Genomic DNA, 25,304 nt, shown 5'->3' with positions numbered 1-25,304 from the left:
ACTAGATTGAAAGAGCTTCAAAATAATGTTGGTGACCATTTTTGTGTTGAAATGGTAACATTCATTTTGTTTAAAAAAAGAATGTGTGGAACAATTTTTTAGGCAACAACAATCAGTCACAGACGTCTGATGACTCGAGAACTCCTCTCAAAAGTCGAAGACAGAGGACATCGGCCAGGGGTGACAGTGGTGGAAATCGTAATTCAGCAAGTAGTGACGACGATGATATTGGGACAGGCCAAAGTGCTGGCGCGCCTAGACAAGGTGTTGATGTGACAGGGAAAGACATGCTAGACACCAGTTCCAAAAGGCGTAAAATTGACGTAAGAATTGGTCACATCCCACTTAGAAGTTGGGGCTGGGTTTTAGAGTATGCAATAGGTAGTTCCTATACCAATAGGTATAATGCCAATAGGTAGTTCCTATACCAATAGGTATAATGCCAATAGGTAGTTCCTATACTTGAACGACTATGTGTTAAACTATATCATAAAACGGTGCTAATTGATATTCTTAGAAGGTCTAATGTGCTCGGATATATTGGCGAGAAACATCGGAAAGTTAGTCTGGCAGCTATTGATTCGATTATTGGAAGAATTTTTGGGGTTCAAAAATCAATTGTATCAATTGTTGAAACTCAATCATTTAATTATAGCTGCGAAGCTGTAAGCTGAGCGAAGCTATATTGCGGTGCTCTTGGTTTTTTACAATTCAAAGAATTTGAATTGTATTAAGGCGCTGTCCTTTTACGACTCGAAGAGGAGTATTGGTTTTCTCTCGGTCTTTTTTTAAAGGAAGTAGAATTGTTCACGCGGCATTTTGACCTAAAAGCAAAAGTGAGAAAAGCTGTCTTGGTGAACAGATTTTCGCTAAGCGAAAGAAGTTTTTTGATCATGCGCTGCGTTTAGTTAATGACTTTTTGACTTTGAAAAGTAGTTTTTGACTGAATGGCACATATAGGTAACCGTTTTTAGCCGTTTTTCCGTCTAAGTGGCCCAATTTTTTTTGCTTTTAATTTGGTTTCTTGTAGAAATAAATTTCACTCGATACTATATTGAAATGTCAACCTCGGAAATTGATACCACAGTGTTTTGCAGAGCCTGAAAATGCTTTTCAAGTTGAAAATTGGCACATATTTCTTGATTTTTAGTTAATTTTTGGATTTTTTTCTATTAATTTCTTCATGTTTGGATCTTTTAACCGCCTTTTTGTCAAAAATCAGTTAATATGGCAACTTCTCTTTGATAATTCATTTAATCAACGCCTCTTTTTACCTCGATGTAATTTTGTTTTATAAAAGTGTACATATGGTAATCCGATTTTGGTTGTTTTTTTCCGATTTTCGGTAGTTTTTTGTTTGTATTTTGGTTGTAATTGCTAGAGATAGTCTTTTTTTGCAACACGAGGGACCTTAATTTCGTTTCAATAAAAATTCGATTATTTTTTGGCGTTAAGTTTTTGAAAAACAGTTCATAAATGCAGTCTTAAAAGTTTCTTGACAATTTTTTTGCAAAATGTTTCAATGTTTCGTAGTTATGAATTCTGATTTTTCCTTTTTTTTGGTTATCTTCAGGAAAATACATCTTTGTATCGGATGACTAGTTATCTTTTCTATGTCTTGAATGGTGAACAATGAAATGTATTCGTTTTTTAAATTGAATTTTAATTTTCAAAAATCATGTCTTTTTGTTACGGTGTTCCTTACTCTGTGCCTACTAGCATATGTACAACAAGGAACAAGTGTGTGTTGTTTTTTGTCCCAATTGCAGTGATTACAAGTGTAATTATAGTTGTTTTCTTATTCTTAAATTTGAGCATTCTTTTTTGAAAAGGTTAAACTTAATTTCTAAGATTATTATCTGCCGTTTGCTTTTGCGATGTCATTCAGATTAGAATCATGAATTATTTGATGGCAATTGATAAACTTGTCAGGTTTTTCAGACTGTCAGTTTTTTTACCACTTTAATTGTTCCGGATTTTTTAACGTTACCAAACGTTTTCAATAATAAAATTCTGCTTCATTTTGTTTCTCTTGGTGACAGTGGTTTAAGTTTCACCAATTTTTAGAGCAGACTTGGGGAGGTAATGAGTTAATGGTTTAATACAAAAGGTAGTGGCCTCCGCTGCAATTACGGTTTTGTTAGTGAAGTTTTGACGCTTCGAGTCGCTTCCGGAATTCTTCCGGCTATTTTTAAGATCTGTTCACACATTTTCATGATTTTTGAAGTCAAATTGGAGTACCGATTTTGGTCGCGTCGAAACAGGAAGTGGAGCGAAAAAGCGAGTGATTTTGCGGCGTGAATCTTTTTCGCTCTAATTTTAAAATAGAGTGAGAAAACGGTGTTTGAACAAAAATTCGGTTTCTCGCTAGTGGTTTTTTGTTCACAGGCGGCAATTTCACTTTGATTTTTACTGTTTTTTCAGTTTTTTGGATATGATTGTTTTCTAAATGTTTTTCCCAATCCATTCATAGTCTGTTCCAGGTCTAGTTTTCTGTTTAGTCAATGAAAATTCTTTGAATTGTACGTCAGGACTTGTCCTGCTATGTTTTTTTTGTTTCGTCGTCTGACGCTCTTTTTTCTTTTTACATTTGTTCACACAGCAAAGCTGAAAAGGTCAAATTTTCTGAATGACTTCTTCCTCTCACTAACGGAATTTGCGCGCGTGACTTCATTTCTCACTCGCTTTAGCGAAAGTTTTTAGGTTATTTGCGTGATTAGATTTTGATCATACGTGACTTACCTCACTCAATAAAATGACTTCTGCACTTTAAAACTTAAGTTTAATTTGAATTTGTTTAAGGTCAAAGGAACTCATATGTGCAGTAACGGTCCCTAATAAGAGGCTTCTGTGGAATGAATTTTAACAAGCTTTATTAATTTATCGCTGAATGTTTTTTAGCCTAGTTTTTTTTAGCGGCGTCGATTTTTTTCTCAATTTAGATCTGTATCGGTTTCTATCTCTATTATATGGCACGCAGGTCTATTCTTTCGCAGCTATTCCGGCACTCTGCCGGCTATGTTTATATACTCAAAGGCGCTGTTGGCGGTTACCAACCAGAATTATAAATGCGATGTTACAATTATAATGTCAGTATACATATACACATTTGGATCTATTTAGATCTAACAATAGAAAGGCGTGAGCTGAATTTTCGTGGCTTATATGAATCAGAAACGGCGTATTCAATGTTTAGCAAGTTTTCATATATGGTTCCTTTTACATGAGTTGACCTCTTAAATCAAGTTATTGTTGCGACCCCAACTTATTGGGGGAGGAACTATATGCTAAACTATGTGCCCTTGAACGATTAAACGTGTTGATCTTTTTTATTAATTGCTCTTAAACGAAATTTGTAGCATTTATATTAGCCCTGTTGGTCTTTTTATGCGATTTTTCGCTTGACCGATTTTCGTCTGACCCATTTGACTTTTTGTCCTCAAAAACCGGATAAAAAGGTAGCACCCAGCGGGAATTAACTGCTCTTAGAACCTTTCAGCTCAATAGTCTCCCACTATGCAATTCACAGAAACTGTTCTGGAGACTTGTACTTATGGTGTGAATGGCGGTTCTTAAAGATTGAACCCCCCCCCCCCCCCCCACTGTTGCTTGCCCACCCCCCCATCAGCCCACCGGTGCACCCCCCTGTGCTCACCTCACGCGCCTTTAATTAAGCTAAAACTTGCCGTGGCGAACAACTGACGGAGTCAAGTGCTCGCCGGTCGTTTGAGAGCAATTCGCCCGACGTTAGTCGGTTATGTTTTATATAATGTGGAGTTTTTCTGTAGAAAAGTTTTCGATCGAAACATCTCAGTTTCAGTTGCACTTTGATTGCTAAAATTTTTGATGCAAAATATGTGAACATTTTTGCGCTTTTCTAGAGAATTCTTTGGCTTCTCGAGTGACCTTTTCACTCTCCTCTTCATTTTGAGTGATTTCAATTGTTCTCACTCCGAAGTAAAGTTTGTTGCTGAAGTAAAAGAGATCGTAGCATAGCAAATGACAATGTCGTGATAGCCGACTGATGAATCATTGCGTCGAAGACTCCGGAGGTTGAGGGCTCGAATTCCACCGTGGTCGGTTATTTTTGCCAACAGAAATTCCAAAAACAAATTCAACTAGGCTACAGCCCTTGATTTTAATTTTTTTCTGCCTGTCTTTCGGGAGGACGATTTGTCCGACGATTTTTAATTCATCAATTTTAGCCGTTTGATGCATCCCTTGTATAGAGTTATGAGTAGTATCTGTAGAAAACTTATCAAGCATAAAATAGTTCAGTAAAACCGTTTTTGATTTTTGTTTTTTTTCTAGGACTTATTGAGGTTTTTGTGATCATTTTTTCACTGTAAGCGTCATTTGTGTTCAACTTGAGATAATTTTGTCACATTATATGTTACTCTATTTAATCAAGTACGTCTTTTTAATAGAGGAGCAGCGATTGCAAGGTTTTAGTCTCTTCGTAATTTCCTAAAACAAAAAGATTCGGATTATATTGAGCGCTCTTTTTTGAAATCTTTCCCACTGTTTTTTTTTTTCATGTCAATTACAGGCAAGTCACTTTTCATGTCAAGGTCACGTTAATTGTCACATGAGAGATCCTATTTGCGGTCAAATAAGCCCCATTGCCATTGAGAGTATGATGTTTTCAGATAGCTCATGGTTTTTATCGCTTGACACTGTTCTCGTAATTTTTGATGAATTCTTGTTTGGCTTACATTTGGTGGTCTGTTTGTAGTCGTATTTCCAATTGGCCTCCTATTTCCAATTGGAGTATACGCAAACCGTTTTAATGCTTTTAGCTGGTAGCTATTGGCTCTAATGAATTTGAATATTTTTTGAAAACGAATTGTCTTTTGTCGCAACTTTATTTAAATGACTGTCCCTTTGGCCATGAAGGGACCACCAACGGAAAATGTTTAACGGTTTAAGTGAATAGCTTATGGTATTAATGGTTTCGACGCTGTTTTTTTTCCAATTTTTTAATGAATTTTTGCCGGTATTTATTCTTTTTGTAGTCATATAACTTATTCTGATTATTGACAGGTTTAAGTGAAGCTAATTATCGCCCTCGCTTTATATCTATTTTTTTAATGACTAGATTTTTTGTTTTCAAAAAATATGTGTATTTTTGAAAATTTCCCCTCACTTTTTTAATTGTCAACTTGTAATTTAGTCTCATTAACGACAGGTCGCTAGCGATTTCGTTTGAGTCCAACATTAATAATATTGGTTTTTGTCTGAGGCCCAAGTTGGCTAATATAATGTTTTCGGTTATTAGCTGATATTTTTATCGGCTTCAAAATTATGTGTTCTTTCAATTGATTTTTGCCTGTGTTTGTCTTTCTTTTATAATCTTTTGACTTAGTCCCTCTAATGACAGGTCACATTGGGTTCCTAAGGAGTTATTCGTGAGCTAATGGTTGTTATGACTTTAGAATTTATATGATTTGAAAAAGTTGAATGGAGTTTTCAGTTCTGCTTTTTTCTTTCTCCAGTTGTTACTAGTCTCCTTAAAGACGGGTTACATCTGCTTTCTTGTGAAGGAAAAGTTATTTTGTTTAGTTTAGATTTTATTTGATGCTTTTGTTTGTTGCTGATTGTTTTTGAAAAATAGATATGAGTTTTTGCAGCAATTAATGTTTTCTGGTGTTCTTTTTTTTGTTTGTCTTATCTCGTAGTATCATTAATTGTAGGTCCCATCGGCGCTCTATTGTAGCGTGAATTTGGAACATTTTTTTTACTTGTACACCAATTTTTTAACCGCATTTTTGATAGTTTCCGCTTTTTCATCATTTGGTAGACAATTAAGCCAAATTGTGGATGAGCGGGTTGGCAACATTTTAAGCCAACGCACGCTCATTGCCGAGCCTCCTTGTAGAATACAATTACGTATTTCTCCAAGTTTAATTTGAATTGGTAACTTTGTTTCAGAAAAAGAGTGCCAAGCAATCGCAACCTTATGAGCCCCCTCCACCGCCGCCACCTCCCTTGCGCCTTAGTCGGCAGTTCATGCCACGCAGTGATGATTCGTCACCCGATGTAAACCAGCAACCCGGTCCTTCTCGGTTGCCAAATCCGCCGAAGCCTTGCGAACCACAAAACCTGGCACTCGGTGGCGGCGATGCTCAGCTTCTCAGCGATGATGCAGAGAGCATGATGATGCAACAAGAAATGAACGAGCTTTTTCGAGGAATTCAGGATAGCAAAACTGAAGTTGGTCAGCATGAATTGCGAAGGTCAGTTGATAGCAAAGCGGGTCCTGTATCAGAGAACGCGGAGAGTCCTCTATCAGCCACGGGGCGTCGAAACAGCGAACCTGATGAACTTCAGGTTGGAGTCAACTCACCCTTAGCTCAATTAGGCGAAGTGGACCTGGACGACGAAGAGGATGACGATGATGATGATCTCGAAGATATAGACGACGAAACTTCGGCTCTTTACTGCTGCGATCAGATTCTCATTCGAGAACTTCTAGAACAAGATGGAATTTTGAAACCGGTTGGGGTACGTCCTCAACAATGCAATGTGGCACCCGCAGCACCTTTGACAGTTGACACCTCGAACGATGTTCCAACGATGTCGGAACTGTCTTCGAACGTTGTTCCAGACTCTACAGCGGGTCAAGTTAGCAGTGATGTCCAGGTTGCAAGGCAGAGATCGGAAGATGAACCGAATTACGACTTTGAAGTGATAAGTGACCAGGAAGACAGCAACAGTACTGATTCTACAGCGTCTTCGTCATCGTCAAATACGAGTCTATTTGGGTCCTCATTTTTTGTAAAACCCGGGAGCTCTTTGATTTGGGATGTTCTGACCATGAATAGACTGAACGATCTGGCACCAGAACAGCAAGAATGTGTGAAGCAAAATTTGTTCGACCTGGTTGCTGTTTTTCTAAAGTACCCCGCAGTCTTGAAAGAAATGGTACGGTCACTGCTAAACTCAATCAGAACGAATAGCTCTACCTTCATGTGTGTCAAAATGCTTCAGGCATTGTTCTCGAATTTTCTGACACTTTCTAACTACGCTATACAAACCTATTCTATGCTGGATATTTTAGTGGGAACTATATTGAGTCTTGTTCAAGCGGATATTCAAAATTTTGCGACCAGTCCCAACCGAGCCGAGGCAAGCGACAATGAAAATATGAACGCTGAAGGTCTGACTTTATCTCAGTCGGAACTTGGCGAATTTCTTCATTTGTTCGATGCAATATTTCACAAAGCTTCCCATTGCGTGACAAATACTTTTTCGGATGAACACATAATGACTTTGTGGACAATCTTATCCGCAAATCCGAATTACAAAGACTTCTTCTTAAACTGGCTTTGTGGTATTTGCCAAACTGATGAAATTCAAATCATGACGGATCAGCAATGGCTTATGATCTACTGCAAATTGGTTATGACAGATTCGCAGTGGAATAAATTGCAATCTGATGCTTTACTCGCATCTACAGAAGCCGATTCTTCTGCTTCAGAATCGGCACTTGCGCGTCCAATTGAGCTCGAAACATATTCATCTTTGATGCAAGGCGCGGGACCTGTTTTGGTCGATCTGGCCGAAGTGCACCTACTGGCTGTTCTGTTTTGCAAAGCGGTGAAAGGCGTATTTTTCCCAGACCAGCAAACATCTCCAAGCGACGCATCAGTCGCTTCCTCGGCCAATCAAGAGAATCAAGGTGTCACCGCATCAACGTCATCGCAAATCGAACCTTCTCAGGACGAGAACCCAGTATCGGCTGGTCCCGAATTACCTCCCAGTGCAATTACAGAGTTACGCAGTGAGTTAATCAATGCGGGTCTTCAGCAATTTTGGGCTATTTTGTTGACGTCAAAGGACTCGGAGATGCAGAAAATGGCTAGGGATGTGTTGAACGGGTACTACTTGCATCTGCCCAAGTTAGAGAAGGAAGAAGAGTTTGTTGCAAGTACATTTGCAAGGGTCTCCAAATTCCTGGAGAGCGATGAAACGGTTAGTAAATTGTTAATAGCCACTTGAGCCCTTTTGATTTGATACCAATCTCTAGCCCTTCCCTCTCTATCTCCTTGAGGTCTCACAGGGAACTGATGGTGTTACCACATGAAAAGAGTGTAGCCTGGCAGGAAAATTTTGCAACATATATAGTCGTTTTGTAAGATAGCAATTTTTGATTGAAAGTACAATCGTACTTCAAAGTACATCGTTAGTACAAATGCACAATGAAGCCCGAAGAGCAATCGAGGGAATTTTTTGACAGTGGTTTGTTTCTATGATAACTCATGTTATTTATTGCTCTAAAACGAAGTTTGTAGCAATTATATTAGTCCTTCTGGTCTTTTTATGCGATTTTTTGCTTGACCGATTTTTCGTCTAACCCATTTGACGTTTCTTTCTCAAAAACGGGATAAACAGGTAGCGTTCTGAGGGCATTAAGTGGCCGAGCAGCTCTCTTAGAGCCTTACGCCTTGCTAGTCTAAGTATGCGATTCAACAAAACTGTTTTGAGGGGACAATTTCAAGGTGTGAAGGGCGGTTCAACCCCCCCCCCCCCCAGTCAACCCCCTTTCCACTCTCCTCCAACCCGGCAATTTGGACACCTCTCGTTCGGCTCTCGCACAACCCTACCCCCTATCACTTGACCCCCCACTCCGCTCACCCCACCTGATGCATCCCTAAACCCCAGCTGGCTACTACCGAAGCCCACTTTGCGCCAGTCGTTTGAGAACAATTCGCCCGACGTTAGCCGGTTATGTTATTAATATTTCAATGGTATGCTAATAATCTCAATACATCTAAATAAGATAATTGTTTGAGTTAGAGTTATCGGGTGTTCTTTTGATTAAGATTTTTTTTCATTGTGGCCCGATAAAAACTTTCCTTTTTTGCTCTAGGATTCGATTCAAATAAGCAACTGTTTTCAACTGAGCATACAGAAATAATAATTTCTACAAAGCACTTAGGATATATTTATACATTCATACTGCAAATTTCGACCGATCAGATTGTCTGATGAATACATTCATGATAGCTTCATTGAAATTCAAGTTGTTTCTTAAAATGAAGTGAAAAGATCGAAGTTGTTGCTGTATCTGGAAAGTTGTGTCTGTTTCAGTTCTGTTTGGTGAAATTGAAAGAACTGCAATCGATTGTGTGTCTGCTTCTACACCACATTCAGCAGAGTTACAAGAAATACTCTTTTCATATTCGTCATTCTGCTCTCAAATCTGGAACCGCGCCAATTCACAGCCACTCCAAGACATGGATGCCTAGGAAAGGATCTCACCAACTGAAGTTGTTCCTGGCCAATCGTATTTCTGGAGTTAACCAGCCCAAATTGATAACTATGCAATCCTCCGACTATTTAGGCGAGCTCAGAGCTGAAGTCTCGTACCATCAAAATGAATTGATGAAAGCGAACAACAGTTCCGAAGAGCAGCAAAGCGCAGAACGTAACTCGCCAGAAGGGACTCGGTTGAAATATTACAGAATTCTGACAAACGGGCTGGAGTTAAAATTGGAACACGATGACAGATTTCTATCAGATTTGTGCATTCGTGACGAATCGCAACTTGCTGCTGTTCTGACGTTTCTTCATTGTGATGACACATCCGAGGCGCAGGCTGCTAAATTGCAACTTGGAGATGTCTTTTTGAAGTTCCCAGGTTGCCTTTACGTAGAACCCCCGAAAGAAAATTACCCACAAGTGATTTTACTGCAAGAAACTCATTTCAACAGACTGTTCGAAACTCTTCGACGGTTGTCAAATTTGAAGACTTCTGCTACTAAGGTAATGACAACAAAAATCTCCTAGCCAAATTTTGCTTATTTCAAAATAGGCATTGAATTGGTTGTTAATTGCTCTCAAACGAGCTGTGAAGCAATTATCGTAGTTGTGCCTTTTTTTATTCAATATTTTTCTTGACTTGATATTTTGCTTGACCAACTTCACTTTTCGGCTTGATTTTTTTGCTGCTGTCTTAATTTGTTATTAATTGCTCTCGAAATATTTTTAATACTAAAAGTCAAATGAAAAGTGTCGGAATTGGTGACCTTTTTCACTTTAATTATTAATAGGGGTATATAGTAACCTCAACTGACGTCTTTTGAAGCCCCCTAGTGAACTTCTTAGTCTCCCCAGGCTACGCCCCCCCCGCAAAAAAACCGGTTGAAACAGGCTGCAATTGATTAGGAGCTCCCACTGTAGTTCGAGAGCAATTCATGCGATGTTAGTTGGTTATGTTATATTTTGGCACCAAGGAATCTAATCGATTTTGTTTCAACTTTCATTTTACGAAAAGTTTCCGTCAGTGTGTTCAATATATGGCTTTGCCTTATTTTCTCTTATTAGCAAAGAATAAATCATTGGGGACTTTTTGGCAACGCAGATCTTTTTTTATTTGAAAACTGTAATTAAATTAGTTGATGAATTTTTGTATACAGACAGAATTAAGTGCACGATGAACAAATCAGTGTCGGCTTTTTCAAGAAAGGGTAGCGGTTATAGTTTTTATGCAGAAAAACAGTGTTGTTTTAAGCATATTGCCTTAATTGCGAAATCATACCTTATTGTGCACGTAGTCGGTATTTAATGTGAGCAATATGGGATTTAAAGATTTTTTGGAGTCCAGAAATTTTTTAAGTTACAGTTTTAGTCATTTTTTACCGGTTCTTTGTACAGATAAAAGTTCCTGTTGGGCTCACATGTTTTCATATCAATATTTTGGTTATGTTTAAACTAAAGTTAGAACTAAGGTTAGTTTTCCAATTGCTCTCGAACGAAGTTTGAAGTAATTAGTGTTGATGTGTGTCCTTTTTTCCGCATTTTTTGTTTTTCCAAGCATTCGGTAAATCGTTAAGGTATATAATAAACAGTAATGGACCAAGAGTTGATCCTTAGGAACTCCTTGTGATCAACTTTTCGTCAATCAGAAGGGCTTCCGTTTATTTATAGTTGCTTTCGTATGTTACTATCCAATAATTGGAACCAAATTAGACGGTAGGCCATACCGTTCCTATATTTCCGGCAAATGTTTGAGGCGCATTGTGTCAACAGACTTCTTAAGATCTATGGCTTTTTTAAATAGCTGCGATGCTATAAGCTGAGAGGAGCTATATTGTGGTGCTCTTGGTTTTTTACTGTCCAAAGTATTTGGATTGTATTGATGTGCTCTATTTTTTTGAGATCCGTTCTTTTATCGGCTTTTTCACGTCAGTGGAAAGTCAAATTGGAGTGGCGATTTTAGTCATGCTGAAATAGTAAAGGTAACGAAAAATTGAGTAAATTTGAGGCGTGATTTTCAAATTACCCTTATAGTGGAGTGAGAAATTGGTGTTTGAACGATCTTTCGGTTTTTGAGAGGGATTTTTTTTCGAGTGCTCCAATTTGAATTCTATTTCCAGTGTTCTTCCCTTGAGTGCTTTAATATGATACATATATGTTCTATTTGCGGCTTTTTGCCATTGTATGATTTCATCAATATGCAGTTAATGCTTGTTATTACTCCGACACAATTAGTAGTTAAAATTTCATTAATTGTTTTTTGCCCCCTTTTTCAAATTCTTTCTCTGGTCTAGTGTCATTGCTGACATATCTGATTGATTTCTAATGAGGCATAAATGAACATAGTTATTGATTTGAGTTCTCAGCTACTGATTTTCGTGACCTGGGCACTACTTTTTCTCAATTTTTCAGTTCAGTGATTTTTTTTAGTTTTACTACTTTTAGTCGAACCTCTTGTTGTTTTATCATTTAATCTCATTAAGAACAGGTCTCATAGGGTGCTAATTGGGGTTATCTTGGTCGATTTAACTGTTTCTGTTCAAAGCTAATGCTTTCTATGATTACGACAGAACTGTTTGGAAAAAAATGTTGAAAAAATCGTTTTTTTTGCAACTTCTTGGTCACTTTGTTGACGGTGACAGGGGCCTGAGAGCCGAGATTTCAATGCTTCCGATTCTTACGCCGGGGATTGGGGTACGAACTTCTCCATTGTCAAAAATGTTAATGTTCTCAATGATAAGTTGGTCGCTATAACTTTTTTCAAACTATTTTCTGTATCTGTTATTTCACTCATTTCACACTCATTTCTGTGTCTGTTATTTCGCATTTATTCCACCGGTGTACCGGCTATGTTTTCAGTATTTTGCTTATTACATCGTTTTTTCCCAGTTTATTTTTTCATCGATAGTACTGTGTTTATTTCTACAACCAAGTTAGTTGTGTAAAAGTTTAACTTGTTCAAAAAAAAAATACAGCTACTGGTACATAACATCTTCAAAATTCTTGTACCATACTTTTAGCAAATAAGTGTGCCTAAAATTTGATTCATCGGTAGTGTAGAAAACAGTATTTGACACCAGGCGCCAGGACGCTGAATACGGCTAGATGTGGTGTGGCAATATTCTCGCTTTCGTCGCTACGCTCCTCACGCTCAAATATTACCCCACATCTAACCATCTTCAGAGATTATTGCCGCACCACATCTAGCCGTCTTAGCGTCCTGGCGCCTGGTGTCAAATACTCTTTTCTACACTACTTTCATCTAATGTATAATTTAGAGTTGTTTCATCCTCCTTTCAGTTAGTCCTCATTTCAATTGTTTCATCTTAATCATTTTAGTGGTCTATGATAAGCTCTGATAAAATCATTGCCAGCCCCTTAGAGCAATTTGCCGGATGTTAGTCGATGATCACAATATTTAGATGGTACTGTAACCTTGGAGCTATATGTTAACTTTTGTTGACGGCATTGATATCTTTTTTGATTTGTCGGGTAGTAGTCTTAATCGACTACAACAGTTCGACAAAAATTTTTGATTTCATATTAATTGTGTAAGTTAGGTTTTATGAATATTATTATGTTTTAGGCGCAGATCTTCAACATTGATGAAATCATCCGTTTGGTCTGGGATTTGATCATGCTGCTTCCAACATATCCGGCTATTCAACAACAATTTGCGATTCTCTCAACAGACGGAACTACCCAAAGTTTAAACAACGAAGCGTCAAGTGAAGAGAATTATGTTAGATCTGAATCTGCAATAGACTGGCCGACTATTTTAGACGTCGACAACGTATTCAAACTTCTCTATTCGCTTCAAATGCTGGAACATTTGGCCATAAATTGTCATAGTAAGACATCGCAGCTAACCAACGATGCGTCCTTGACCCCTAGAGGGTTTGGAGGTCACGGGGCTAACCTATTGACACCGACTCTGCCGAATTTTGACTCGACCTTGACTTCCGATTTTAACAGCGAGGCTCAAGCACAAGCGGCTGGCTGTTCAAAAGATGGCAAGAAAGTTGCCTCTGATTGGTGTCAGAAGTTTGTGGAATATGGTGGCCTGAATTTCCTAATAACAGTATTCGAGTCTAAGATCCTGTTGCAAGACTTGATTGAGAGTAAGGACTCCTGCAACGTGCAATGGTCTGAGTGGAGACAAGAATGTCTTGCGTCGATATTGAGACTGTTCAATATTTTCGCGATACACCCCTACACTTCTGGAGGTCTCGTTATGAGAACCCAAAACAGTTTCTGCTCAGACTCAATGGGCTCTCAAAGTGAAATGTACATACCTCCCCAGATTATGGAATCGAGTTCATCAAGAGTTTCATTTGTCGCGATGCTGAACAAAGATGTATTTCTTGACAGTCTTTTTATACTAATGAACTCGGCCTCGAAAACACAAACTGACGCTGTATCGAGACGCACCCTTTCTTTGAAATCAAATTTGGTCTGTCAGTGTTTCCTGATTTTGAATTTATATGCATGCCATGATCCTTCCATTTGCTTGAGCTTGATGAACCATAAATTATTTTCGTCCTTAATTTATCAGTTGGTTGTCAACTTTGCTACCAAAAATATTAGCAAAACATCCACTATGGGTTTGACGAAGCTCGCCCAGAAGTCATTCGCTTTTTGCAAAAGATCCATTCAGCAATTGATCGAATTTCTGGCTGAAGTTCGAAGTATTTCTGAAAGTTGTTTCGAAGATCACAACAATCGGGATTCCCGCGATTCGAGTGTTATAGCGGATCCAAGTTCTGGTCAAGAGTACTTCGCGTTGTTCGAGAATTTGATGAAGATTTACTTAGAAAAAGAGGAAGAGCGCGCAAATGATGGAGAGTTTGTAGCTTTTCTGGTGACCTCGATTATATCGGCTCTGGACGAGTTCTTACAGAACAGCTATTGGAGTGAAGAACATGGCGACTGTTCTAGTTTGCGAGGTCTTTTAACAATTATGTGCTCAATTTGTAGATTGAAACCTCCCTTTGTGACGTCAGAGCACGGGCTCGATTTAATTAAAACGCTAATGACCTGCTTGTTCACAGTAGAGGCTGAAACAAAGACCCCGAAACTGGTAAACCCTGATAGTCGAAAAGCGGCCTTCGATTTGATAATCCAGCTTGCAAGTGGCTGTGTGAAGAATTATGACTATATCTATCAGCTACTAATCAGACAAAATTCGAAAGAATTTCACGCTCCGTATCCATGGTCGTATTGGCCCCTGGACGAGCGCAGATCAGAGGCCGGGTTTGTTGGTTTGGTGAATCTTGGAGCGACGTGTTATATGGCTACTGCGTTGCAACACTTGTTCATGATACATGAAGCGAGGTCAGCGGTTCTGTCAGCCAATCACAATGAAGCTGGCGCCTCTGGTCAAACCGATTTGAGTCCAGTTGTTAGTGGCAATAATGGCAACTCCAATGCCAATATGGAAAGGAAACATGGAAAAGTGTTATCGGAGTTGCAGAAGATGTTTGCCTACCTTCAGGTATTTTTTAAACCAAACAATTAAATTGAAGCTGAGGGCTTCAGGGCAAAATTCCAATTCCAAAATAGACAAAATGGATCCAAAAATTTGACCTATAATTTGCGTTATCAGCATGAATATTGAGCACCTGTATGTACATGACAAGATGATTATCATAATGTTTGCCCGCAGAGATATAATATAAATCCTGGGAAGCCTTCAGCAGTAATTATTGCTCTAAAAATTTGAAAGCTAAAGCGTGCTGTTTTACGAGCTGTTAATTTTATCGGTCTATTGGACGTAGAGATCAAATGAAACAAAAAAAGTCTTTATTGTTGGGTGATTTTACATTAGGTGTTTTGACACAGTATTGACATTGCCCAAGTTCACCACCTTAGACGAAACTTTGAAATCTTACGAAGTAGCCAAATTTTGTGTGCAATTTCTAAAGTCTGAATTCCTTAATACGGTTTAAAATTTAACGCTTGTCGCATTCATATCCCTTGGGCAAATTATAATAAATTGTAATTCTGATCTAATAATTCCATTTTCAGATGAGCGACCGAAAAGCGTACAATCCTCGTTCCTTCTGTCGCTCTTACGTCATGGACAACGAGCCGTTGAACACGTGTGATCAGAAGGACATGACAGAGTTCTTCAATGATCTCATTGCCAAGCTAGAAGACATGACACCTGAGTTGAGAGATCTCGTTCACAACTTGTTCAGAGGGGAAATAACCAACAGTAAGTTATTGTCCCGTTGCGTCTGGAAAATATTCATCCATTTAATCCAGCTCCTCCACCTAGTTATGCCTCGGGATTTTTTGCAAACGTCATCAGGAATAATTCAAAGCTGCCTAACTTTTGCCCACATTTCATTGGTATCAATTTGTATAAAAGAACGCCTGAAACTTTTCTTGTCCTTTGTGAACTTTTTTGCTTTCATAGTAATGCGCGAACAAACGAATGCACGTTTTTGCACTTATAATCATGACCTATTAAGACGCGGAGAAATTCGATACAATTGTTTCATACCATTATAAAGGTGTAAAAATTTAGCATTTTCACATTTCACTGGGTGATTATAGCAGTTTTGGTGCCTTTTTATGGTCAATTTCACCCTACCAAGAGGATTGCTGAGTTAGTGTTTTTAACTAAGGTAAGGGGTAAGCTTCAGATCAGCTCCTCGACCCAAAATTTTTCAATAGATCATTTTCTGGGTCAACTTCATCTTAATTTTGCTGCAATATTTCCTTTTTGATCTGTTGTCTTCGCAAATGAATGGCGTTTAGGCGTAGTGTCTCTGGACTGTACTCACGTAAGCAAGACGGTAGAGCAGTTCTACACAGTGAGATGTCAAGTGGCTGACCTTCGTGACCTCTACGAGTCATTGGATGAGTTCTGTCAGATTGACATGTTGGAGGGGGATAACATGTACACATGCTCCAGCTGTCACACGAAAGTCAGAGCTGAAAAGAGGTGAGATGTAGTTTCGAAATAATTTTGATTTTACAGACGTAGCTTTACCAGCAAAACTGTCTCAACAAAAACTATTCACTAATTTGCAAAACTATCAGATGATAAGGGCACTGTGACATACCGTCTTCGTTTCAGGCCGCTCAAAATTTTGCACGCCAAAAGCAGTTGTCTAATGTGCACTTAGTTATACTTAAGACGCGAATTTTTTCTCGTCGTCGAGAATTATGTTTAAGGCATCTTGGGAAAAGTTCAAGTTAAATGTTATTAATGGCTCTCAATAATTGCAACAATAATTTTGCTGGTCATTTTAGGCAGTTTTTGCCTGACTAGTTGTTCCAACATTTTTATAGAACACGCTAGGAACTATATTACAGGCCGACTTTTGTTCAGCAAAAAAGATAAGACTGGTTAATTTGAAAGATTACTAAGTGTAGAATTCGAATCCGAAGATAAAAACTTGAAAATTGTAAAATTCCCCCCCACCCCGTCCCTTCTCACTTTCTATCCCGCACTGCATAAAAATACAACATAGACCACTGCTACCATAAACTTTTGATTTTTGGTTGAGTTTAAAAAAAAGTGCACCATTTAATAATGTGCGCCTCGAGGAGGTTTTGAGGCACGCTTTTTGCATTTTGTAAAATTTTAATTTTTTGTTTCTCCAAAATTTTGTATTTTTGGTCTTAATGGGTGTCCTGCTAACCTTCCATTAATTTTTCAGACGAGTTATTACTTTGATTTTATCAACACAATAATTCTTCTGGAGGCATTACCAACCAGAATTGTAAGCATATTTCAAAAAAAAAAAGTTTTGTGGCATTTTCTATTTTTGTATCTCTTTTATCGCTTATATGAGAAGCTAATTTTTTGCTAGCCCATAATTTTGATGCAACTTTTTTGTCGGTCACAGCAAGAAGTGTGTCTTGAAGGAAAAATGTTTTTTAAAATTCAATCTAATATTGGTGAATTTTTCAATTTTTTTAGATCATTTTCTCTGTTTGGATCTGAAGCACTCGAAAATAGATCTCAGAGCGGTATTAAATCAATTGAAGTTGCAGTGAGAGGAAGAAATTCAGTCCGAAATGTCAGCTGAAGTTGTACCGTTGTTCTGCTTTATAGTGGACCTGAATTATTTTTTTGCTTCGTCGAATATAAATTTGTTTAGCTATACCGTAAGTCACAGCTCGTTCAACATTTTGCCTGAATTATTTTTGACTTCTTTAGGCTGATTGTTTTTCACTTATTCTGCTCAATGCGATTTTAAACAGCAGTTGGCCAGCAAAGTAATCTAAAATGAACGGAGTCGTAAAACGAAAAGAAACGGGATAAACCCGTTAAGCCCAATTTTAGATGGCCGCTACTTGTACTTTGTTCTTGTACGTCTTAATTATCATCTCTGATTCTTATTGGTTTTGATACTAGCCTACTGTATCCCCTTATTGAGAAATAGGAGTATGTCTAATTATAGAATGACATCAATATAGTTTGCACATAAAAAATTTTCGTACAGAAATCAATTTTTTCTTTTCTTTCAATCCCAATCAGGGTTATGGGAAGCATTGGCGGCTATTTCCCGACAATTTGGTGGGTTTGTTTTGACATTTTAAACCAAATAGTTTGCCCTTGCAGTTAAGTGTAGTTCATAAAATACGCATTCAGAAACTCGATTTAAAAAATATCGAGAACGATAAAAACTGGATACCTCATGTTCAAAACGCTCGAAACAAGACATTTTGAACTAGATTTATTTTTCACTCCAAGGAAGCAAAAATGCCGCAGCTAAGTAGAAGCTACGGCTTTTGCTGAAATTGAATGTATCATAATAATTATAAGATACCGAATAATGCAAATCCAACCACTTGAGGTAGTGTCTCCTACACACAGACACGAAGCGGAAAAACAGTAAATAAGGGAAAGTTGCAATAATGTAAAGCCAATGTTGCAACAATGGCTTTAATCTTGCTTTTTTTGTGGACTATATTGGAACTTCCTGTGACATGCACAGACTCACACGAGCCACTTTGTTTACATTAATCTAGAATCTGGGAAAATTGACTCCAATTAAATTGTGGTGTTAATATTGATTTAGGTTAGTTATAGCATTATGGCCATTTTCGATTCTAAGAAAATCTGAAATGATAAGTTGGAGGTATTAAGCCCTTTGCTGATTATTTCATCTGTTTTTCGGTAACTTTTTGTCACTATGCTGGATTTCTAGTGTTATGTGTCAAGCCCTTTTTGTAATGAGTCTTTTTAACCGAATGTTTTTATATCTTTACTCTGCATTGAGCAATTATGCGATAGAATTCCTGCTCTCGCTTTGAGGTTTGGTCTCGCTGCGACTGGTGAGTGTCGTAATTGGACGAATTGTTTAAGCTCCTCGCGCGGTTGATAAGACGTAAGAAATGAGATCTGAGTGCAGATGGTCAAATTTTGCAGATGGTCAACTGTGAGCAAAGAAAGCTCTTAAGTTGCCTGATTGAATTGAAAATGAGCAAGTTCAAATTGCTGTTTGTGTTTGTATTGCTGATTCTTCTTTTGTTTTCCAGAGCCAGCTTCAAAAAACTCCCGCGTATACTAGTGATTAACACGATGCGTTACAAATTCAACATGGAGTCAATGGCAAGGGAAAAGGTGAACACTCATTTTCTCTTCCCAAATCACATCAACATGGGAAAGTACACGGAGACATTCCTGGTAGGAGACAATAGTGGTCAAAGAGGAGGAGGAGGATCGAACTCGGCTGCGTCTGCCACCGTTGATTCGTCTCAATTGGAGGAATTGAATTATGAACTGATAGGGGTGACTGTTCACACTGGGGCTGCTGAGAGTGGTCATTATTACTGTTTTGTTAGGGACAGATCGTACCCTCAATCAGATGTCTGGTAAGATATTTCAACGTTTTGCTGAAGGATTGCAAGATAACAACCCCTCCTTTATTTAAAAAGGGATTGGCAATAAGAATCTAAGTGAGTGGTTGGGTTGAAGAGCTGCATTTTTGAAGAGCTTGCATGGTTGAAGTCAGCTAATAATCAAGACATAATTGACAAGTTTTAAGCGCCCTGAAACGAAGTGGAGCAAAGCCCTTGCCCTTATTGACGACATGATGGCTTTTTCATTAAGTCCTCTCGATTTTGCTAACTCTCAATGCTCATGATGACCATTTTTTGTTGATGCCATATGTTAGTAGATTAAAAAAAGCAGTTGTGAAAGCCCCCCTCCCCCAACCCTGCTATTTCCGCCTGTCTAATTGCTCTCGAACGAAGTGTGAAGCAATTATTGTAAACGTATGTCTTCTTTTTTTTATAGCTGTAAGCTGAGTGTAATTATATTGCGGTGCTCCTGGTTTTTTACGACTCGAAGAGTAGTTATGGTCATATTCTTTAAGTCGGTCGAGTTGTTCTGAATCAGGATGTAAACTTCAATGCCTTACGTGGTATAACTTTGATTTTTGCTTGTTAAACAGAATTGAAGAGCGGAGAGACGAGGAGTGGTAGTTTTTGAAAGATAAGCGAGACAAATAGGCTTGAACTTGCTCTCCACGAGGGACATTTTTCTGATCGCGTGTGGCTTTTTCAAAGCATTTTAATCGTTCTAACTTCAACTTTTTAATTATATGGTTTTTAACTATATTAACTTGTAATTGTACGTTTGGAAGCGTTTTCTACCCTCGGAAGCAAATATTACACTTAAGATGCAATTATGTGCTCTTTTGTCATTTTGCCGCTCTAGACGCTGTTTTCAGTTTTTGTTGCCTTCGTCATTTTTTTTATTGTTGGAGTTTTTGGTTGCAGTAAGTTTGTTCAGCTTTTTGTGATCTCTCTATATGATTGCTATTTATTAATTGCCCTTGATTGAAGTTCTTAGCAATTTTTGTAAACGTGTGGTCTTTTTTAATGCAAATTTTTCGCATGACAGTTTTGCGCTTTTCTTCTAAAACATTCTTTGACTTCTCAAGTGACTTTTTCACGCTTTCGTTCTTCATTTTTGAGTAATCTCTATTGCTCTCACTCCAAAGTAAAGCTTGTTGCTAATATAAATTGATTGCAGCACATCAAGAATAAGGTTCTGATGGCGCTGTTGGAAGTGCGTGGGGTCACGGTACGGGAGGCCAGTGGTTCGAATCCCGGCGGGGAAGAGTTTTTTGTACTCATGAAGAAAAATTGATCTAGGCTACAGCCCCTCAAAAAAATTGCCTCGCCTGTCCAAGAGCAATTCTCCCAAAATTTGTCGGTTTATGTTTTTAAGTTGTTTTTGATAAAGCAAATTGATTCAAAAGTGACAAATTTTGGTCTATTTTTTCAAGTTTTCCTTATTTATTTTGTTTTCAATAGACGCTTCAGCTTCTCAGCCGGCTTTTATAGCGCTCCCTTTTTTACTTTGTTGAATAAATTTTTTGCTTTACCTTAGTTCACAGCTTGTTCAACATTTTGCGTGAAAACTTTTTGACTTCTCTAAGCTAGTTTCACTCTTCTCTCATTCTGCTAAACGTGTTTTTAGATTGCAGTTTAAGCAATTCAAAGTGAACAGAGTCAATATCGAAAAGAGAAATCAGAAATAGCAACGGGATAATTCCATAAAGCCCGATTTTAGATGCCCGTTACTCGAACTTGGTTTTTAGGTACCGTCTCTAATGCTTATTGGTATTGTTACTAGCCCCTGTGCTTTATCACTACGACACAGGAGTATGTTCAGCTCTGAAATGACACCAAAATAGTTCGCACTTTGACATTTTTTGTACGAAAATCAATTTTTCACTAGTTTTTTCTCTTCTTTCAATCCCAATCTTGGTTATGGGAATCAATGGCGGCTATTTTCCGGCAATCTGCCGGGTGTTTTTTTTGCTTTTTAGAATATTTTCATGAGTTTAATTATCTATCTTCTGCTTATCTAGAACCTTTCTTTGTGATATATTACTACAGGGGAATTGTGAAATTTTGAAAGGTAGTTTTCGCTGCAATAATTGAGGAGACTTTGGTATTTTTAAATTATTTCAGATTTTGTGACCTTTTTGAGTCTTTTTGTGTTTTTAAATGGGCATGTTGGTTTTCACTGATTGAGTGCAAGTGGTATTTAGAGAATTTTCATAGAACAAAATTTGGGATCCCACAAGTTCTAATGGGATTTCAAATTTTTTTTCACTCCTTTTCCCCTATTTTATTGGCCAGTCTGGATCAATTTGTTGTTCTATCATCACATTATAACATAAAGGAACTCTTTTGAGTTGTAAAATAAACCACTAAAAATCAGAGAATAGTATTTATTACGCTTAGTAATTAACATTTAGATGGATTATTATTTTACCGCTGAGTGTTTCTTTGAGTGGCGTCGATAAGTTTTTCAACTTATATCGATGTGTTTCGATTTGTATTATGCGTCACGCAAGTATCTTTCGCAGCTATTCCGGCAATCTGCCTGCTGAATTTTCTGTTTGTGTGATTTTATTTGTGACTACCTTATATACAGGTCTTTTCGGTTAACCATGTAATAATTTTTTAGCTTACGTGATTTACCTCATTCAATAAAATTGACTTCTCTCAATAAATAAATCAAACTGAGAATTAATAAATAAATCTCAATAAATAAATCAAACTGGATAATTATAATGTTTAGTCACGTGAAAGTCTTTATTGCTTGAAATTTGGTTTGAATGGGTAATTTGAAACTAGAATCTCATATTTTTAATCCGTGCTTTTTTCTGCGGTTTTTGTTTTTTCAACTACGTGGTCTAAAAAGTCTACTTTGCGGATAGTGTCTGGCAATCTACAGGCTATGTTAAAATCTTTTGTATGCCAAGGGGTTGAGGCCGGAGGAAACGAATGGAAAAACAGACTGGAATTAGTAAAGTTCGCTCATTTTTTCCCGTATTCTCGCGATATCCAAGTCATCCATAGGCCAATTTTCTTCAATTAAATCGAAAATCATCAGTCAGGGATGAAAATTTCCGCCAAATTTTCAAAAAAAACCTCTATATGGAGATAGCAGCAAAATTTGAAAAAATTGCCCAATCGTAGTTGTCTTTCCCTAATTGCTCCACTAAATTACTGTCCAAGACTATCACATCTTGCGAATGCAATATAACACTAGAAGAATTTACTGTAATAATAACTCGCGAATTCCTTTTAATATGTAATATTTAAATTTTTTAAATATTCCCTCTCGTTGATATCAGATTCTGATAGCTTGGCAGTTATCAAAAAAATAATTTTTATATAGTTATATCAATAAAAGCGGGTCAATAGCGGATGGTTATAGCAGTTATTGCGGATAAAACCTTCTGTGGCCCGTTATCCGAGTTTTTGCTGTGCAAGAAATGTTTCATCATTAGGTTAGATTTTCTTTTCGGGCAGGTTCCTTTTCAACGACTCTGAGGTGAAGCCTTTCAACCCTGACAATATCCCTCAGGAGTGCTTCGGTGGTCAAATGGTGTCAAAGACCTTCAATCAACTCACGGAGAAATTTGTGGACTACGCTTTTGAGAAGTCACACAGTGCTTACATGCTCTTCTATGAGCGAAGTGTTGATCTGATGAGAAGTGAAGATAAAGCATCACTTATTCAGTCCAATTTGAGCCCTTCTGAAATATTCTCTTCATCCATAAACACAGACAATCTTCAGTTAAGACACGACCGACTTCTCTTTGACAAAAACTATTTCGAGTTCTTGTACAAGTTTAATGACGTCGTCGCCAAAACGTTGCCAACTCCCGGAGATCCAAAATCAGCTAACCATTTTGAGTTCCAACGTGCCAAATTAAGTACAACCTTCGTTATGGAAACACTGGTACATTCTCGAGAGAATCCGAGCATCAACTTCTGGCTCGATTTCGTGACATCACTGTACTCGGAGTGTCTGGATGTGTGCAAGTGGTTGATTAAGCATCTGAGTCAGAATGATTGGTGGCTGAACCAGGTGCTGATTAGGTGTCCGATTGCACACATTCGGGGCCTGGTCCAGAAGTTGATCTTCCTGGCAATATCGAATATCAGCAACAAGACCAGGTAACATTTTTCTATCAAAGGGCATGCCCAAGCAAACCGGTAGGCTAGCGAGCTCAGTTTTTAGAACGGCGACTAAGCCGAATATTTATGTCAAAATAGATTGTTATAAATTGCCCGAGGGGACCCGGTAGGCCTACTCCACAGCTTCGACCCGATAACTTGCCGGCGCTCTCTAGATTATATCCCACAGCGCATGAGAGGCATGGCTATAATAAGCTGTTCATCGGGGTTCCCACATTCAAATTCCAAAAATTATGGCATTTTATTAATGGTGTCCTTTCAGCGCATGTGACATCAATAAATAAATTATGTAAATGCTCATTTGTATTATGCGTAATCCGTAAACAATTTATTATCACTTTATTAATAGCCGCACAGCGATAGCTGGGGCTATTGTTGGCCTTCTCTTGGTTTTTTTGTCGTCGCGATTTTTGTTACGACCATATGACGTCACAACCACTTCAAATCTGCTTTTTGTTCATTCGTTCATGCAATTTCAACTGAAGTGCGTGCGTGACGTCATTTTGAGCGAGTTTTTTTGTTCATTCGCGTGATTAAATTTTTGCTCACACGTGACTTACCTCATTCTCAAAAATGACTTCCTCACTTTGAAATTGACTTTTATTTACTTTAATTCAAAAAGATAAGGTCAAATGGGTGTGGGTCACTCATAATGAAGGTTATTTGAGAGCGGCTGATATAGGCAGCAAAAAGTTATACAGATTTTTAATCAAAATATAACATATCAGCCTTCAATGAAAAGACGAATTTTTTTGGTCTGCCTTTTTTACTGTTTTTTTTGAGACTGCAGATCTACGAAGCTATGGCGGCTATTTTCTGGCAATCTGCCCAGCTATGTTTGTTTAACTGGTGTGTTATAAACAAATAAACTGTATTGATGCCAACTGTTAGCAAAGTATTCTGTGCCATCAAGTAATTGTTACATATCGTTCGGCTTGATAAACGTCGGTTTGCTTTTCCTTTAGTCAGCTTGGCTTTTTCCAGTTTATATAAGCGTTCAATGTCATCAGCCTGAAAGTACATGCAAAATTGCAAAAGCGTAATATGCTGCTTGTTATTTAAACAGTATAGACGAGTCGCAAAAGGCATATGATAATTAACGCAGGACGACCGTAGAGCCAAACGTGCGTAGAACATAACGCTGTAAAATGAAAATTAAAGTCGAACATTTCTCGAGCTCTGACTGTCGGTTTTAGAGGCATCGCTTCTAAGGCAGATTTTTTAAAATATTTTAAGCCTCCTTATCTCTGTTCCATTTTCTCTTTCGGCTCTGCGCCCCGTCGGCTCTAATTCGTAGAACCGTAATTAAAGAAACTGGTAACATATGGTATGTTGATTGGCACTATATTAATGCAGTAGTTTATATGTAGTTCAATCACAGGTGAGATTTAGGTAGGCTTAGCATAGTGGATACTTCGTAAATGACCGAGTGGTAAAGGTGCAGACATCAAGCTTCTGTTCATGTAAATGAGCGTGGGTTCGAATCCCACTTTACGCCTAGTAAATGTACCACTCGCGCAATCCTGCCTTTTCCATATAAAGCTGTAATTGCAACTTAATGATTTCACTGCCAAGTTAAAATACTCAGTATTTGGACTTTTTAGCTGGTCGCAAACGAAGTTTGTAGCAATTGTATTAGTCCTGTGGTATTTTTATGCGATTTTTCGCTTGACCAATTTTTCGTCTTACCTATTTGACTTCTCGTCCTCAAACCGGGATAAACAGGTAGCGCCAAGAGGGCCTTAAGTTCTCCTAGAGCCTTTCAGCTCACTAGTCTGCAAGTATGCTATTGGGAGACGTATACTCGTGGTGTGGAGTTAGAAAAATGTTGTTTTAATACTCCCCCTTCCTTTGGCGCCTAGTAAACTGTATCCTGCCTAGTAAACTATCTAAATAATTTGGGTGTTATGGCGGCAGGGGAATTATATATTCCAATCGTTATTACCCTAAATTCTGCACAACGCCAAAATACCCGCTGCCATAACACCCCAGGAAAAGGAGATTGATTCCTTTTGATCTCTACGTTCAATACTCATGATCCTTACTAGGTTTATTTTATCAGTTGTCAA

At 38.0% G+C, this 25,304-nt stretch overlaps 2 protein-coding genes across 3 annotated transcripts in view; one reads left to right on the top strand and one right to left on the bottom strand.

Moving 5' to 3' along the window:
* Window positions 1-25,304, bottom strand: part of LOC142334689 (uncharacterized) — a 293,593-nt gene that overhangs the window by 177,664 nt on the left and 90,625 nt on the right. The gene's annotated exons all lie outside the window — the stretch shown is intronic.
* The window catches only part of LOC142344528 (ubiquitin carboxyl-terminal hydrolase 34-like), a 128,083-nt gene that overhangs the window by 24,341 nt on the left and 78,438 nt on the right, over window positions 1-25,304 (top strand). The window contains exons 8-15 of the mRNA XM_075396274.1: window positions 103-323; window positions 5,932-7,974; window positions 9,094-9,768; window positions 12,848-14,755; window positions 15,289-15,478; window positions 16,027-16,213; window positions 18,763-19,098; window positions 22,564-23,214. Of these exons, the coding sequence (XP_075252389.1) occupies window positions 103-323; window positions 5,932-7,974; window positions 9,094-9,768; window positions 12,848-14,755; window positions 15,289-15,478; window positions 16,027-16,213; window positions 18,763-19,098; window positions 22,564-23,214 (6,211 nt within the window). The remainder of the gene's footprint in view (window positions 1-102; window positions 324-5,931; window positions 7,975-9,093; window positions 9,769-12,847; window positions 14,756-15,288; window positions 15,479-16,026; window positions 16,214-18,762; window positions 19,099-22,563; window positions 23,215-25,304) is intronic.

This window comes from Convolutriloba macropyga, chromosome 1, assembly GCF_964194025.1.
Source record: "Convolutriloba macropyga chromosome 1, txConMacr16.3, whole genome shotgun sequence".
Classification (NCBI taxonomy): domain Eukaryota; kingdom Metazoa; phylum Xenacoelomorpha; order Acoela; family Convolutidae; genus Convolutriloba; species Convolutriloba macropyga.
Note: the sequence above shows the minus strand (reverse complement) of the source record. Positions and strands in the feature narration are given on the sequence as shown.